The following is a 16742-nucleotide window of genomic DNA, read 5'->3' as shown; positions in this document are numbered from 1 at the left end:
AAGGGTACATAGTAAAGATAGTTAAAGTAAGTTTTAAAAAATTTGGTCTTTTCGCTTTTTAGAAACTTTCCTTTGAAGTTACTTAATGCTAGAATGATCTACAGATTCGAAAGTACGAACTCCAACCAGGAGAGTTGGAAGGAGTGGGCCTCACATTTTTTGAGGGAGACAGAAGCTAAACATTACACTTTGTTTCTAAGGCTTTTTAGGCTTGATAAAATGTCGAAAATTTTTAATCCAAGTGATCTAAAAACTTTTTTATATAAAAGAATACTAGCTTAGTTTTATTTTACTTCTGTGTGTCTGAACGTATTAAAGGTCGTTCTGGGCTGAGGCTGTAGCTCAGTGGTAGAGTGCTCACTTAGCACATGTGAGACACTGGGCTCGATCCTCAGCACCACATTAAAAAAGAAGAAAGAAAGAAAGATATTGTGTGTCCACCTACAACTAAAAAAAAATATATATATATGTATATATGTATATATATTTATTTATTTTTTTTGGGGGGATTTATAGGCTTCTTTTTTTTTTTTTTTAATTTTTTATTGTTGGCTGTTCAAAACATTACATAATTCTTGATATATCATATTTCACACTTTGATTCAAGTGGGTTATGAGCTCCCATTTTTACCCCAAATACAGATTGCAGAATCACATCAGTTACACATCCATTGATTTACATATTGCCATACTAGTGTCCGTTGTGTTCTGCTGCCTTTCCTATCCTCTACTATCCCCCCTCCCCCCCCCCCCCCTCGCCTCTTCTCTCTCTGCCCCCTCTACTGACATTCATTTGTCCCCCTTGTATTATTTTTCCCTTTCCCCTCACTTCCTCTTGTATCTACTTTTGTATAACTCTGAGGGTCTCCTTCCATTTCCATGCATATATGTATATATATTTATTTATTTTAAAAAGCTAGTTCTCAATTTGTCTGGTTTTTTAAAGGCAATACCAGGGATCGAACCCAAGGGATGTGCTGTATCACTGAGATCTCTCTCTGTCCCTTTTATTTTCTGAGACAGAGTCTCACCAGGTTGACCATGCTATCCTGGAACTTGTGATCTTCCTGCCTCAGCCTCCTGAGTAGTTAGGATTATAGGTGTGTGCCACCATGCCTGGCCTCAATTTAGTTTTCAGCAAGTTTTTAATTAAATTTTTGTTGAGGTAATGTTTTTATAATTAGAGTTTTGGTTTTTAGAGTATATGACATTTTTTATTTGCTTTTTTAGTTTATTTTCATTTTTATAAAAAATCAGATATAAGAAATAATTCTGCTTTTTGAAAATTATCTTTTTCCCTAGTTATAGAAGTTCTTAGCACAATTTTAGGAATGTTTCAAATAATTATCTGTAACTAAAGAGTGTAACATAAAGTTGGGCTTATTTTACATGCAGCTTTTATATTATGAATATTTCCTAACTATGTATTTTGAAAAATTTCAAATCTTCAGGAGAACATTTAGACCAGTAAATACCCATATATACTTCCTCTAGATTTGTCATGTATTAGCGTCTTTTTTTTTTTTTTTTGGGTACTGGAGATTAAACTCAGAGTCTTATCCATGCTACTAATCCTACCACTGAGCTACCTTCCCCAGCCGCCACATATTAATGCTATAGTTGTTTTATTTCTACAGTTTTTTTTGGGGGGGGTTGATTGAACCCAGGGTGCTGTGCATGCTAGGCAAGCACCCTATTACTGAGCTACATCTCTGGTCCTTTCTATCTTTATTTTGAGATAGGTTCTCTTTAAATTGTCTAGGTTGACCTCAAATTTGCAATTCTGCCTCAGCTTCTGTACTAGCTGGGATTATACGCATGCGCCACAGCTCCTGGTGCTCTGACACTTATAAACACATGTGATATACAGGCACGCACATGCACAACACTTTTTAGTTGAACCATTTGAAGATAAATTATACTCATGACAATTCACACCATGTTTCTTTCAGTATGCATCTCCTATGAATTAGGCAGTCTGTGTAACAGCAATATTATATAAGAAAATGAGTTTTTATTACATACATAGTCTATAATTCAGATTTCTGTAATTGTTCCTTTTATGTGTGAAGGGGTGTACTGGGGAATGAGCACCAGGGGATTCTACCCTGCGTTATAGACCCACCTCTTCTTATTTAGTTTTTGAGAAAAGGTCTTTCAGCATTGCTAAGTTGCTTAGGACCTTGTTAAGTTGCTGAGGCTGACCTTGTACTTGATCCCTCTGCTTTGGTCTCCTAAGTCATTGGGATTATAGATGTGCACTACAGTGTTTGGCTACAATTGTTCATAAGATGCCTTTTAGAGCTATCTGATCCAAGACCAATTCAAAAGACAAGTGTTATCTTTGGTGATATGCCTTTTTATTCTTGATTTATGTTTTCCACATCTTTTTGTGTGGAGCAGTATGATTTACTTTTTAAGTTTGTCATCTTATTTTTTAATGAGTCAAGTAAAAGTTTCATTCTGATTGTTGCATGACACCAGATGGCAAATAGTATACAGTTGATACGTTAGTTGGATACCACATAGATATTAGTCACACATGCAGAGTTTGATCACCTGATTGACGGAATGACCACAACATCTTCCTGTTGTGAAAGTTTATTTTTCTTTTGGAATGAGCAGTATGGACGGGATTCCTTGAGACCTTCTGAATATCCTGTTTTTTAGTAGTGTTTCACTCAATAACTTTTATCATCTATTGATATTCTTTTAGGTTTTGGAGTGTAACATTGGCTATTGCAAAATGGTGGTTTTCTAATTCTAGCATTTCTTACATATTTATTTGTAGCTTTCTTTTATGAAAGTGTTGTAAACATATATACATCTTCATTTTGGGGAACAGGTTTTAAAAGCTGTAAAATATTCTGTCAGTGATATTCCCTGTAGTTATTTTGATAACATTTATAGTGGTAACATGAACCTGCATGTCTTTTATGGTGATGGCCATGCGAAGCCTCTGATTGATTCTTATTGGAAGCCAATGGTATAAACTTTGCTCTAAAGCATTAATTGCATAAAATTTGACCTACATTTTAATTTGGGACATAATTGTGATTCTTTCTGCAGTTCCCAAGCACATCTTAACTTTTTGTACTTTGGAATAGTCACAGCCAGGGTAATAAATGAAGCACTTATGAGTAACATTACTTAGAACTAACTTTAATTGATATTAAAGGCATAATGTTAATTGATATTAAAATAGAGAACAGTATTTTTTTTTTCAACCTTATGTCTTTGTGGGATAAGATTTTTTTTTTTTTAAGTAAGACCATAGAATTTATTTTCTTCAGTATCATAATCAATTTTAGATATAGCCCCAGTAAATAATGAATCTAATTTCCTTGTTTTCTTCCTACTTTATTGAATGTTCATGGTTTGTGACTTTTATTTTTAAGCTTGTAATGACCAGCCTGCAGTCCATTCTTGAAAATGTGGATACACCAGAATTACTTTGCAAATGTGTTAAGTGCATTCTTTTGGTGGCTCGATGTTACCCTCATATTTTCAGCACTAATTTTAGGGTGAGTTCCCCACTTTCCTTCTCTTAGGTTGGGCTGAGGGGATGTTTGTGTGTGAGGAATTGGGGAATCAGATAGAAAATGATGCTTCTGCCTCCCTTAACTATAAACAGAGATTTGAGTCCAGGGTTGAGTGGTGTAATAGTATTACTTTTATAAAAAGTACCAACTGTATTTTTGTTTCTGACATTGATGCTTAAAGATATTCGAAGAAGATAAAAATTTTATCACTGTCATAGCTGCGTTCCTTTATTTTCCCATCTCTCTCTTCCCCTAAGTTTCTGTAATGTCAAGTAGATGGAACAGAGTTTTTTATCATGATTTGGTTCACAGATAGAAGAAGTAGATGGAACAGAGTTTTTTTAAAATCATGATTTGGATCACCTTCAAATAATTTGCTTTTTCCTTTTTTGTCTTCATCAAGGATACGGTTGATATATTAGTTGGATGGCACATAGATCATACTCAGAAACCTTCACTCACACAGCAGGTGTCTGGTAAGTCTTTTCGCATATATTAGTCATTTAAATACTGTGGGAAGGAGTTAGGGTCTTCCAAAGACCAGCTGTTAGACCATTTCTTCACTATTTCAAGAAAAATCATGGCTTGAGGGAATTTTGTGGTTATCAGAATTGAGCATTGTATGTTAGTTAAATTGATTTTTTTCGAAGTAAAATTGTGTAGTTAGTAGTGGGTAGGAGAACAGAGTGTAATGTTGTATCTATGAGAAATTTAAAGGGCTAACCATGAATCATTTGTAGCATGGAGGAAAAGATAGGTGGTGACAATATCCTGAAATTTAAGATGGACTATCTTGGTTATTTGTGATTCTTTTTTTCTTTTCTTCAGAGGTGAAAAAAAAGAAAGGATGAGTGTAGAGAATTGTCATAAATGATAAAGAAATGTTTATGGTTTTGCTTGTTTTCGACTTCCATGAATGATAGCACTACTGATTTTCACATGTCAGCCATGTGCTATAGTTCTCTTAGCTTACTTAGTGCCGTAAAGTGCTGAAAATAGGACTTGCTAGTGAGAATGTCTGATCTCATTTTCACACTTTTGATAGCTAGACATGGCCCTGGGTTAGAAAGCTAGGTTGAGGGCTGGGGATGTGGCTCAAGCGGTAGCGTGCTCGCCTGTCATGCGTAGGGCGCTTGGTTGGATCCTCAACACCACATAAAAATGCAAAATAAAGACATTGTGTCCACCTAAAACTAAAACTAAATGAATAAATAAAAGAAAAGAAAGCCAGGTTTATGGTACATATTGGTATTTAAGTCTGAATCATGTGTGTAGTGACAATATAGATGTTAAATCTGCTTAAAAAAAAGAGCATGAGATTTATATTTTAATTTCTGAAGATTGGTTATTTCTGCAGCACTGAAAAATGCCTTTAATCATGATCAGAACAGCATGTTTAACAGTTAGCTGTTCTAATTTTATGACGTAAGGCGTGTTTTTAAGGGTAGGCAACTTAAAAATCCAATACCTTGCTGGGCACAGTGGCACATTTCTATAATCCTGGAGGTTGAGATGGAGGATTACAAGTTTGAGTTCAGCCTCTGCAACTTAGCCAGCCTGTTTCTCAAAGAGGACTGGGAATTTGGCTCTGTGGTATAACACTTGCCTAGTATGTGTGAGATTCTAATTCAATCTCCAGTACTGCCAGAAAGAAAGGAAACTAGATACCTTTAAAACAAGGTTCTTGAATCGCTTTTAAATTTTGATTTTGCCTACTCTTTAACATTTCTTATATGATTCCAAGGGTGGTTGCAGAGTTTGGAGCCATTTTGGGTAGCTGATCTTGCATTTTCTACCACTCTTCTTGGTCAGTTTCTAGAAGACATGGAGGCATATGCTGAGGTGAGTATCTGGAAAGTTAATTCTTAAAATGCCAGTTAAGGAAAAATAAATAAAAATGAAAAACAGAAGTCTCAAAACAGTGCTAGACTTACTTGAAAATAATGTAAGCCACCTGACATTTAAGCAGAAATTACAAGACCATTGCAGTATTGTTTTCGAGCTATCAGAAAGGCTATAAGAAAAATTATAGGCGTGATATTTTGCAAAACTTGAAATACTCGATAGTATTTTTCATAATATATTTTCTGAAGTTCATTCTTATTTTTGTTACCAAAAGAATCTTAAAAGTAAGGCAAATTGATGCTTTTGCGGGTGGTGGTGGGGGATCCCTAAAGACTTTGCTCTCACACATTATGGCATCTAAGCCTTGGCTTCTTCCAGGTTGTGCGGCTGTATAAGTGCTCCCATCAAAACAGCCTCATCTCTTTTTTTTTTTTAATGCCTTTACTACTTCTAGCCAATAGGATTTCACTGCTTTTTACCTGTGCTGATGTTTCCTTTCTTTCAGAGCAAAGCAAGGGAATATTTTGCTTCCACATTTTTTTCTTTGCCTCCAACATGTAGAATGAATGTATTTATTACTGGCCCACCTTTATAGCTGGTCTGCCTTTCAAAAGACACCTGTGTAGTTTGTAAAGACATTTTTTGGGGGGTTCCATAACATTTAATTCTCTGTAGTTTTTTTTAGTGCTAAATTATGTGTAGATAATATATTGGTTCTACTATTTCATTAGATAATCTTTTCCTTTGAGTGTATCTTATTTCCCCAGGTAGGTGGTACAACTGTGGACTAGTCTTATAATTTTTAAGGCTCTCTCTTTACTTTTCCTGGGCATAATATTGGTGTGGAATACCTAGGTTTTGGTACGTGGCTTAAAGGAGTACCTAAAATAAGATATTAGCAGAAAACCAATTTAGAAATGACAAAGATTTCTAGTTCCATTTATATTTAACTATAGTATATTTTCTATTATCTTTCTCAATGCCTATGTGTTGGTGTAGGGAGTATTTCCTTAATCTATTTGGTTTCACCTGGGTTTATTTAAATAAAACAAACCCATTTTTATATCTGGAGTCATAAGTATTCTTTTCTCTTAATTTTTGAAAATCTATTGTGAAGTTAATTAACTAACAAATGGGAGGTTTTTTAAAAATTAAAAATACTGGTTAAATAAGAATGCTGTTAATTCATATCTAGGATCTCAGCCATGTGGCCTCTGGGGAATCAGTGGATGAAGACGTTCCTCCCCCATCAGTATCATTACCAAAGCTGGCAGCGCTTCTCCGAGTATTTAGCACTGTGGTGAGGAGCATTGGGGAACGATTCAGCCCAATTCGGGGTCCTCCAATTACTGAGGCATATGTAACAGATGTAAGTGTCTTTAAGAATTTCAGGTGTTGTTCAAAAGCAAAATTGTTTTGTGTTGTGAATGCTTCTCATACCTAGTGAACTGTTACTAACCTTGCATTTGTTTATCATGTATGATATATGTGCCTGGTTACTTTCTAAGCCAGAAAAGCAAGGAAACCCACTCTAGCCCACTTCCCACACCATAAAAAAGTACCACTCTGGAATTTTAAATGTTCACAAAGTTTTCTTTTAGGAGATCTTTCACAAATAAATAAATTGATCTATGAAAGATCTGTTTATTCTTTTTTTAAAATGTACCAATTATTTTGTTTTAAAATGATTGAGTGTTTTTTTTAGCTTTTCAACATATTAAGAATAGTGTACTATAAACAGCTTCAAATTTGGGGCTGGGCTTGTGGTTCAGTGGTGGAATGCTTGCTTAGCATGTGTGAGGCACTGGATTCGATTCTCAGCTCCACATATTAAAAAAAACGTTCCATCAACAATTAAAAAATATTAAAAAGAGAGCCTCAAATGTATTTTATTTGAGCTTACAGGATGAAACTCATTGTATCTTTTGATAGCCTGACATTAAAGTCTAAAGATACATAAATTTAAAATACATGGTAGTCTGAGGCTGGCGGTAAATAAAAGCCAGTTCGTCACACAATGATCCCAAGTCTTAGTTGCACTGCAGTCCAGTGAGTGGTTCAGTTTTTAATAGAGGAGAAATGAACCCCAGTGTACTCTGTTTGAATATCAAAGTAGACCAACATGTCATATAGTCAGAAAAGATTCAATCTAAATGATTAAAACTTTACTGTTTAGATATAACATTAGCTTTTAGGAGTATTTACTTATATATATGCTAAATAAAATGGGATATTAATTATATATGGTTCTTGGTGAGTTAATTGTATATTGGAGCAGAAATGTTAGAGGCTAAAGATGGTTAAACCTTCATGTTATATATTAAACCGTTTAAAATCTGATCAAAATGGTTTTAATATTTGTTTCCCCTTTACTGTTTAAAAGGTGGTTTTTTGAAGACTGTTGGAGTTGAAATTAGGGCATTCAACTCAGATGTAAAACGAAAGGAAGGGGACATATTAAATATATTATTTTATGAGAATCTTTTAGGCATTTGTGAATGATTTTAACAGAATCTTTGTATAGGTTTTAAAAAAATCCTGTATGTAGTTGCTATTGACTATTACAGAAATATTTTTCAATATCAGTTTGTTCTGTTGTTTTCTTTCCTAAGTTATTTTTATTGGAAATTTGGTACATAAGTGTTGACCATTACAATTCAGAGATTTGTTTGTGTGTGTGTGTGTGTGTGTGTGTGTGTATCAGAAATTACCTGATTTTTATAATCCTTAATAGGTATTATGTGGCAAGCATAGAAATGCTTACTTTTCAGAAGAGATCATCAGGGGCTGGGGGCATAACTCAGTGGGAGAGCACTTGCCTAGCAAGCATCAGCATGTGAACATCACTGCTAGCTTAAGGAGAACTGGGTGTCTAGTTTTAAAAGATTGGTGACCAAAAGTTGAAGAGCTACATTTCAGTAAGTGTGAGCAGGTTATCCCATGTTAATATTATGAAGACTCTGAGCATTAGCCATGCTGTGACTTTGGGGAGAGATGAAGAAGGGTAATATACAGATGGCAGATTCCATTTTCTGTCACAATAATACTTTGGGGATTTTTCACTTTTTGCATTAAGTAGTAAAGATACTCTTATTACTCAGCTACTGAGATCTAGGAGATTGAGAGACTCCTGGCAAGAAAAGAAGTTAATTATCAGTTGAAGCTGAGTTAAATAGAAAATATTTTCTTGCTTTGTGGAAGCATGTGAGTTTTTTTAAAAAGCTGCTTGTTTTCCCCATTTGCAGGTTCTGTACAGAGTAATGAGATGTGTGACGGCTGCAAACCAAGTGTTTTTTTCTGAGGCTGTGTTGACAGCTGCTAATGAGTGTGTTGGTGTTTTGCTCGGCAGCTTGGATCCTAGCATGACTATACATTGTGACATGGTCATTACATATGGATTAGACCAACTGGAGAATTGCCAGACTTGTGGTACTGATTATATCATCTCAGTCTTGAATTTACTCACATTGGTATGTGAATTATTGTTTTTGCTGCTTTTTAATGTTTATTTAGGCCCTTAAATTTAAATATGTGTGGAAGAAATTATGGGCTTTAAAAAATTTATTAATGACTTTTTTTTAGTGCATTGAAAAGTCTTATTTTTATAATCTTTTAGGCTTTTTTTCTAGTATCTGTTAACTTATAGAAATAGCTCATCTCAGCATAGCTTTACCTTTTTTTCCCATCTCAGCCTCTTCAATACCCCTAATAAGTACTATATGAGAGAAAGTACTTGATAGCTATTTTGAAAGACTGTTGTGTTTTGTTTTCCATATAAAACTTCTTTTATAGTTTTTATTCCTTTAATTTCTTAACCATAAATAACTCCCACCTTTCATTATGATCATTCTGAAACACAAAAAAATGGAATAGCATATTGGATTGCTGCATACTTGGTACTCAGTTTCTATAATTAGAAACACATGGCCCATCTGGTTTCATCTAGGCTGCTAACCCTGCCCCCTCATTGCGGCCCTTCATCTCCAACTGTATTTGTTATTTTTAAGAATATTCTAGATGACATTCTGCTGAATATTTATACCAAAGTTATACTTAATTTTTTTGCAGACCAAAGATTTAACCCAGGGACTCTTCACTACTGAGCTTTTTGGTTTTTTACTTTGCGACAGGGTCTCACTAAGTTGTCTAGGGCCTCTCTGAGTTACTGAGGCTGGCCTTGAACTTTCATTTCTCCTGTCTCAGCCTCCTGAGCCACTGGGATTACAGGCATGTTCCATCACAACTGACATCCAATTGTGTTTATTATTTTAAAGAAAATTCTAGATGACATTCGGCAGAACATTTCTGCCAAAGTTATACTAGTTTTGCTAGTGTTAAAAAAAAAAAAAAAGAATATCCTCATGTTTTACTGTAAAATGCATGTTTCCTATTTGGATGTCTAAACACTTTAATGTCACTGTGAAAAGCCCTTGAAATATAGCTTAGTTTTGTTAACTCTTTTTTAAATCAATAGACTTTATTTTTTAGAGCAGTTTTTAGGCTTACAGAAAAATTGTGCAGGAAGTATAGGATTTTTATATATCCTCTCCTCCAGCAGTGTCATCCTTTATTAACATCTTGTGTTAGAGTGGTATGTTTGTTAAAATTGATGAGCAGTATTATACATTGTGTTCACTCTGTTGTACATTTTAGGGGGTCCCTCCCCCTGTGCCATTCTGGGGGTGAAATATAGGGCATTACACATGCTAGGCCAGTGCTTTATCACTGAGCTACATTCCCAGTCCTATTCTGTTTTACTTTGAGACAGGGTCTTACTGTGTGGCCCATTCTGGCCTTGAATTTATTAGTCCTCCTGTCTTCTCAGCCTCCCTAGTAGCTGGGATTATAGGCACATGCCAGTGCTTCTGGCCATTTTATGAGTTTTAACTGATGTATAATGACAAATATTCATTATTACAGTACCATACATAGTAGTTTCACTGCTCTAGAAATCCCTGGTGTTCCAACTAATCATATCTTTTACTTTCTTCAACTCAAACTCTTGGCAGTCCCTGACCTTTTTACTTTCTCCATAGTTTTGCTTTTTTAGAAGGTCATGTAGTTGGAATCATGCAGTAATAGCCTACCCTCCATTTTTACAAAGGTATTTTAATAAACAAAATTCTCATTCTTTCAAAAGCATTTAAAAATTCATACTACTTGAAATTAAAGGTATAGGCTAGGAATTTATCTTCTGACTTATCATTCAGTAATTGTCTGTCTGCTCTTCCTCCTCTGCTGGAGTCCACCCAAGCTGACACCTAAATGGCAGAACCTTCAATTTCCCTTTGGTTATCTTTCTTCTCTGATTGCTTCTTCTTTTCAGCCTTTAGATTTTGCTATTTTGCTTCCAGTATTTTCTATTGGTACATTTCACTCCTGCAAATGCCAGAGAATTAGTGTCTTTGCTGCCAAGATATATAGCAGCAGGGGCATGTATTAAAGAACTTTCTTCCACTTCATGGTGGGCCAACTCTGAGTTCACTCCTGATCAGCATAGTCCCCCAGAGAAGTACATGAGACGGGGCTGGAAGTTTAGGTCCTGGGAGTTCAAAGGTCTGACAGTTGCGGTGACGGATCCTCCAGAACCAGGCTCGACACCATCCAGAACGCGTACACCTAGTAATAGCCTTTTAGGTTGCCTTCTTTCACTTAGCAATATGCACTTAAAATTTCTCCATGTCTTTTTGTGACCTGATAAGCTCATTTGAAAAATTTTATTCTTTTAGATTGTTGAACAGATAAATACAAAACTTCCATCATCATTTGTAGAAAAGCTGTTTATACCATCATCTAAACTCCTGTTTTTACGATATCATAAAGAAAAAGAGGTAAGTGATACCTTGACAATGACTTAAAATAACTTCCATCATTGAAGAGTTGGACTTATGTTGCTTAGTATGCTACATAAGTGAAACTGAATGAAATATTTCATTTAGAATAGTGATTGAAATGATTACTTTAATATGTATTATTGTAATATATACCTTAATGATGTGCCAGATAATCTTCACATTGTTTTAGTAAATTTTCTTGAAGATAAAAACAGTAGATGTATTTATAAAGTTATAATTTCAGAAGTACTGTGTGTTTTGAAAATAAAAGTTATTAGCTTCTCAGCTAACCCCTATTAATATCCACTACAGACTTTCCAAGTAGAGGCAGGAAAATCAAGTTGGGTGTGGTGTCTGATGGCTGTAATCCCAGCAACTGGGGAAGCTGAGATAGGAATGTCATAAGTTCGAGACCATCCTTAGTGAGACCCTGTCTCAAAATAAAAAGACCTAAGGATGTGACTGACTAGTTAATAGCCCTCAGTTAAATCCCCAGTACCATTAAGAAAACAGTCTGGGGATATAGCTCAGTGGTAGAGCATCTTTGGGTTTAAACCTCAGTAATATTACCCACCATCCAAGGAGGGGGGGAAATCAATCTTACACTGCCATTTGTACATGTCTTTTGATGTTGACCTTGTTTTAAACATGGCTATTTAAGAAATTTGATATTGGCAGTTTTGATTCAGAGTGTCCTCTATTTGTAATAAAGCTTTATAACCTGTTTGAGGACAAAAAAAGCTCATTAAGCCAGGTATGGTGGTGAATGCCTGTAATCCCAGCAACTTGGGAAGCTGAGGCCAGAGGAGTGTAACCTCAAGGCCAGCCTCAACAACTTAGCAAGGCTCTATCTCAAAATAAAAAGGATTGAGAATGTAGAGCATTCAGAGTGGTAGAGCACCTTGGGTTTAATCCCTAGTACTACAAAATCAAAGCAAAAAAAAAAAAAAATTTTTTTTTTTTCTAATCACTAATGTGTTTAAGTTCCCTAGAGGTAGGTTTAAAAAAAACCAACAGCTAACAGTTTTAGGTGATATTGACTGTATCAGTCTTAAATTGATGTGTATCATCAGCACTATGCAGATAGTGATTTGTTTCCCATATAATTTTACAAGATTTATTTTCTGTTATCACTTCCCTGAATTTTTCTTTCTCAGGTTGTTGCTGTAGCTCATGCTGTTTATCAAGCAGTGCTCAGCTTGAAGAATATTCCTGTTTTGGAGACTGCCTATAAATTAATTTTGGGAGAAATGACTTGTGCCCTAAACAACCTGCTACATAGTCTACAACTTCCTGATGCTTGTTCAGAAATAAAACATGAAGCTTTTAAGAATCATGTATTCAATGTAGACAATGCAAAATTTGTGGTCATATTTGACCTTAGTGCCCTGACTACAATTGGAAATGCTAAAAACTCATTAATCGGGGTGAGTTCCTAATTGTAAGGACCGTTTTTATGTCTGGTTAAGCCTTCTTGCATATCATGTTATTATGTCAGCAGAAACAGTCTGTAGCAAATGGCCATACTTAGGACATGCATGGATAAATGAAATTGGCAGGAATGTTTTCGGGTCATTGGATATAGCTGTTTTCCTTTAAAAAAATATTTTATATTTCTTCAAATTATTTTTTCATGAATTTCTCCAATAACAATAGCAGCTTAGGAAAAATTTGTCAGCATTTTCCATAGCTCAAATTTGTGTTTTTAAAAAAATTATTTATTGTTTAATTCTTTTAATGTACAGTCTCTTTCTTGCTCTGATACTTTTTTCCTTTCCTTTTCCTCCACCAAAGATAGTACTTACCTGTGGTCTTATATTTTAATTGCCTGTTTTTCTCTAGGAATATTTATGTATTTTTTAGAATAATAATAAAGGTTTGTTTTTTCCTTTAAGAAATTTAAAGTAGCCCTGCTTTTGATTTATAATTATTGCCTGTGGTGTATATCTTCCTCCTTTTGAACCTTGCAGAGTTGAAAACATTAATTTTAATAGAAAGTATTGTGATGTAATTAAGGAATGTTTTCTAAGAGAAGACAGCAAAGTCATATCTCATCTTTTTGTGTTTGCTCCCCATATTGTGTGACCAGGTTGCCTTGTACCATCTCACAGCTGCTGCTTCTCTCATAGCCAGTGTCAGATTATGTTTGGGTGCTTTATTAGACTTTTCCCTTCTTTATATACAAAAGCTTGATCTTTGAGGAATTCACATTGTGTCCAGATTAGAGGAGGTTTGTGTCCCTTATTCTGGAAACAAGGGGAGAAAGGATGAGAAGAGTGCAATCAGGTGGAATGGAGTTTCTTAGCAGCAGAAAAGGAAAGGATGGAAAAGGCATAAAGTTCAGAGATGTGCCTTGTTTTGTTTTTGACAGGGCACTTTGCTATTTGAAGTGTGTCAAAAAATTAAGGAAGTGCAGGCTACCATACCAAAAGGTAGAAAGGGCTTTGCTTAGATTTTGGACTGTGGGCCAAATGCAGTCCAGCTCCTGTTTTTTTTTTTTTTTTATTTTTTTATTTAAATCTCTACTAAGGTTTATTTTACATATTATGCAGTTCTCATTTAAATTGTACAATTGAGTGAATTTTAGTGTGTTAGGAATTGTGTGCTCATCACCACTCTGCATCTGTTTTGTAAAGTTGTATCAGGACACATCAGTTCTCATTCCTATGTTTTGTCTGTAGCTGTTCCTCAGTGTAGTGGCAGAGTTGAGGAGTTGTCACGTTATAACAGATGCTCTACAGCGTGCAAAGCCTAACATTTGCTGTCTTAATCTTTAGAAAAACTGTTTGTAGAGACCCCAGGTTTAGTGCGATTATTTCCAGATCAAATTTTATTTTTGTTTTAGAAATGTCTACAACTGGGTGCAGTAATGGGCACCTGTAGTTCCATCTACTTGGAAAGCTGAGTTAAGATTGCTTGAGCCCAGGAGTTCAAGACCAGACTGGGCAACATAGCGAGACCCCATCTCAAAAAATAGGGTCCAGACTTATTTTGAAGGATAAACTCTTTGTATGCTGGTGTGTGTCTTGGAGGGAGAATAAATATACTTTCTTTCGTATACTGTCAGATGTGGGCGCTGTCTCCAACTGTCTTTGCACTTCTGAGTAAGAATCTGATGATTGTGCACAGTGACCTGGCTGTTCACTTCCCTGCCATTCAGTATGCAGTCCTCTACACGTTGTATTCCCATTGTACCAGGTACTGTACCGACAAACCTTTCATAAGAAAAAAAATTATTTTTTAAACTTGCTTGTTTCTTTTTTAATTGAAGATGAAATGGTGAGCCATACTTTTGTCTTTCAGGCATGATCACTTTATATCTAGTAGCCTTAGTTCTTCCTCCCCGTCTTTGTTTGATGGAGCTGTGATTAGTACTGTAACTACAGCTACAAAGAAACATTTCTCAATTATATTAAATCTTCTGGGAATATTGCTGAAGAAAGATAACCTTAACCAGGATACAAGGTAACTAATTAATAATTTTTAATGTTAACTCTTCCAGACTATTTTCATTCACCTTTATAATTTGGAAATTAGAAATGTTGATACAGAGGTGAGAGAGCAGTGTCTTCATTGTAAAACACTTTATAATTTGGTTTTATTACTTTATATTCTTTGCTACAATTTAAGCTACTTTGGGGAGGTTTTCTTAAAAGGCACCCCACCATTTTGTAAAAGCAAGGTTTGTAATTTGAACTTTTGTTATTGACATCTTTAGAAAAACCAACATTAAGAAAAAGAGAGTTCTTTTGTATTTTTTCTTTTTTTAAATATGAAATCAAGTGTTTATTTTGTTTCAGGAAACTGTTAATGACTTGGGCTTTGGAAGTGGCTGTTTTAATGAAGAAGTCGGAAACATATGCACCTTTGTTCTCTCTTCCATCTTTTCATAAATTTTCCAAAGGCCTTTTAGCCAACAGTAAGAGACTCAGATGTTTTACTTTTTATCAGCCCTTAAAAAGAAATAGTTGATGATGGAAGTAGACAGTTGAGCACTTCCCCTGACCTAAAGGTTTATAATCCTCATTTTAATGACATTTATACAATCAGGCTTGGTTTTTTTTTTTTTTTTTTATTATTTGTAAGTATTTGAAAACAAAATTGTTTTAAGTGATACATTTTTAAGCTTATGTGAATGTTAATGCATTCCATGTAGTCTTCAATTTTCCCCCAGAAAAAGTTTTGTATGAAGATGGGTTAGCTTAAGTGAATTTTGTTGAATGTATCATTTTCCTAAATGTTACCACAATGAGAATTCCAGGCAACAGTGCCTGTAGTCTATAGCAGGTGTTCCCTGTTTGTTGACTCTATGAATGGATTCAGAAAATTAAGACATTGAGTGTGTGATTTCTGTGGTGCACTGAAAGTAAGTTGTCTTTTCATTTTTCATAGCCCTTGTTGAAGATGTGAATATCTGTCTGCAGGCATGCAGCAGTCTGCATGCTCTGTCCTCCTCTTTGCCAGACGATCTCTTGCAGAGGTATGAACTAGAGACTGTGTCTTCTGACTCTGCCCTAATGATATAGGAATGTTACCACATCTGCTTTGTCCTTTTCCTTTTTCATAGGTGTGTTGATGTTTGCCGTGTTCAACTAGTCCATAGTGGAACTCGCATTCGACAAGCCTTTGGAAAGCTGTTGAAGTCAATTCCTTTAGATGTTGTTCTAAGGTAAAACAATATTTTTTGGAGCACTGTAATTTTACTACCTAAAAACCGTGTAGTTTAGGAAAAGGCAAATTGCCATATTAGTGTATTAGTACCACTTCTCACATAGTGCCTCTTCTCAATGATTAAGAGGTTCCAACATCTCTGTGTTCATTTTAAAGTCAGTTTTATCTTTTTTACTTCAACTTAGGAGATAGCCATTTACAGGATGTGTTGATCTTTTATCCAAAATATTTTGCTTGACAATGGTTTCATTTTCTGTCTACAGCAATAACAATCATACAGAAATTCAAGAAATTTCTTTAGCATTAAGAAGTCACATGAGTAAAGCACCAAGTAATACATTCCATCCACAAGATTTCTCTGATGTTATTAGTTTTATTTTGTATGGGAATTCTCATAGAACAGGGTAAGACATTTCTTTGACTATTTCTTCTGGAAAAAGTGATTTTTTTTTAGGAATATCTTGATCTTACACCAAGTTTTGAGGATAAAATGGGTCCAATGTGGCAAGATAGAAAGTAACAATCTTCTCAAGTGGGTCATTTTAGTTTTCATCAATAGGAAATTTGCTTTGAAGATAGCATCTGTAGAAACAAAAGTGGCCCTTGAAATTCAGTGGTGAAATTGATTGACAGTAAGTGATATGATTGTCCTCAACACTTTGGGGAGTGGGTGGGGGCAGAGATACTGTGAAAATGCTTGGTTTCATTGGATGAGTTTTATCTTGTCCACCAAATTGTCATGAGCCATTTACCCTGATAATTCACCCATACCACCCCATCTGCTTTAACAAAGATTTTAAAATGAGAGATGAGAATATAGTGCCCCCCAATTTCATAGGTTTTGTCTTAT

At 35.1% G+C, this 16742-nt stretch overlaps 1 protein-coding gene and 1 pseudogene across 2 annotated transcripts in view; one reads left to right on the top strand and one right to left on the bottom strand.

Moving 5' to 3' along the window:
• Positions 1–16742, top strand: part of Smg1 (SMG1 nonsense mediated mRNA decay associated PI3K related kinase) — a 78184-nt gene that overhangs the window by 10134 nt on the left and 51308 nt on the right. For both annotated transcript variants that reach the window (XM_048789557.1, XM_015491108.2), the window contains exons 7-19: positions 3399–3524; positions 3946–4018; positions 5287–5384; positions 6583–6756; positions 8633–8857; positions 11117–11218; positions 12379–12648; positions 14289–14419; positions 14525–14686; positions 15022–15140; positions 15614–15701; positions 15789–15890; positions 16156–16296. In XM_048789557.1, the coding sequence (XP_048645514.1) occupies positions 3399–3524; positions 3946–4018; positions 5287–5384; positions 6583–6756; positions 8633–8857; positions 11117–11218; positions 12379–12648; positions 14289–14419; positions 14525–14686; positions 15022–15140; positions 15614–15701; positions 15789–15890; positions 16156–16296 (1811 nt within the window). The remainder of the gene's footprint in view (positions 1–3398; positions 3525–3945; positions 4019–5286; positions 5385–6582; positions 6757–8632; positions 8858–11116; positions 11219–12378; positions 12649–14288; positions 14420–14524; positions 14687–15021; positions 15141–15613; positions 15702–15788; positions 15891–16155; positions 16297–16742) is intronic.
• LOC107146473 lies at positions 10649–11106 on the bottom strand (annotated as a pseudogene).

The sequence above is a fragment of the Marmota marmota genome, unplaced genomic scaffold (genome assembly GCF_001458135.2).
Source record: "Marmota marmota marmota unplaced genomic scaffold, marMar, whole genome shotgun sequence".
Taxonomy (NCBI): domain Eukaryota; kingdom Metazoa; phylum Chordata; class Mammalia; order Rodentia; family Sciuridae; genus Marmota; species Marmota marmota.
The sequence above is the reverse complement of the archived record's forward strand: the minus strand, read 5'-3'. Positions and strand labels throughout refer to the sequence as shown.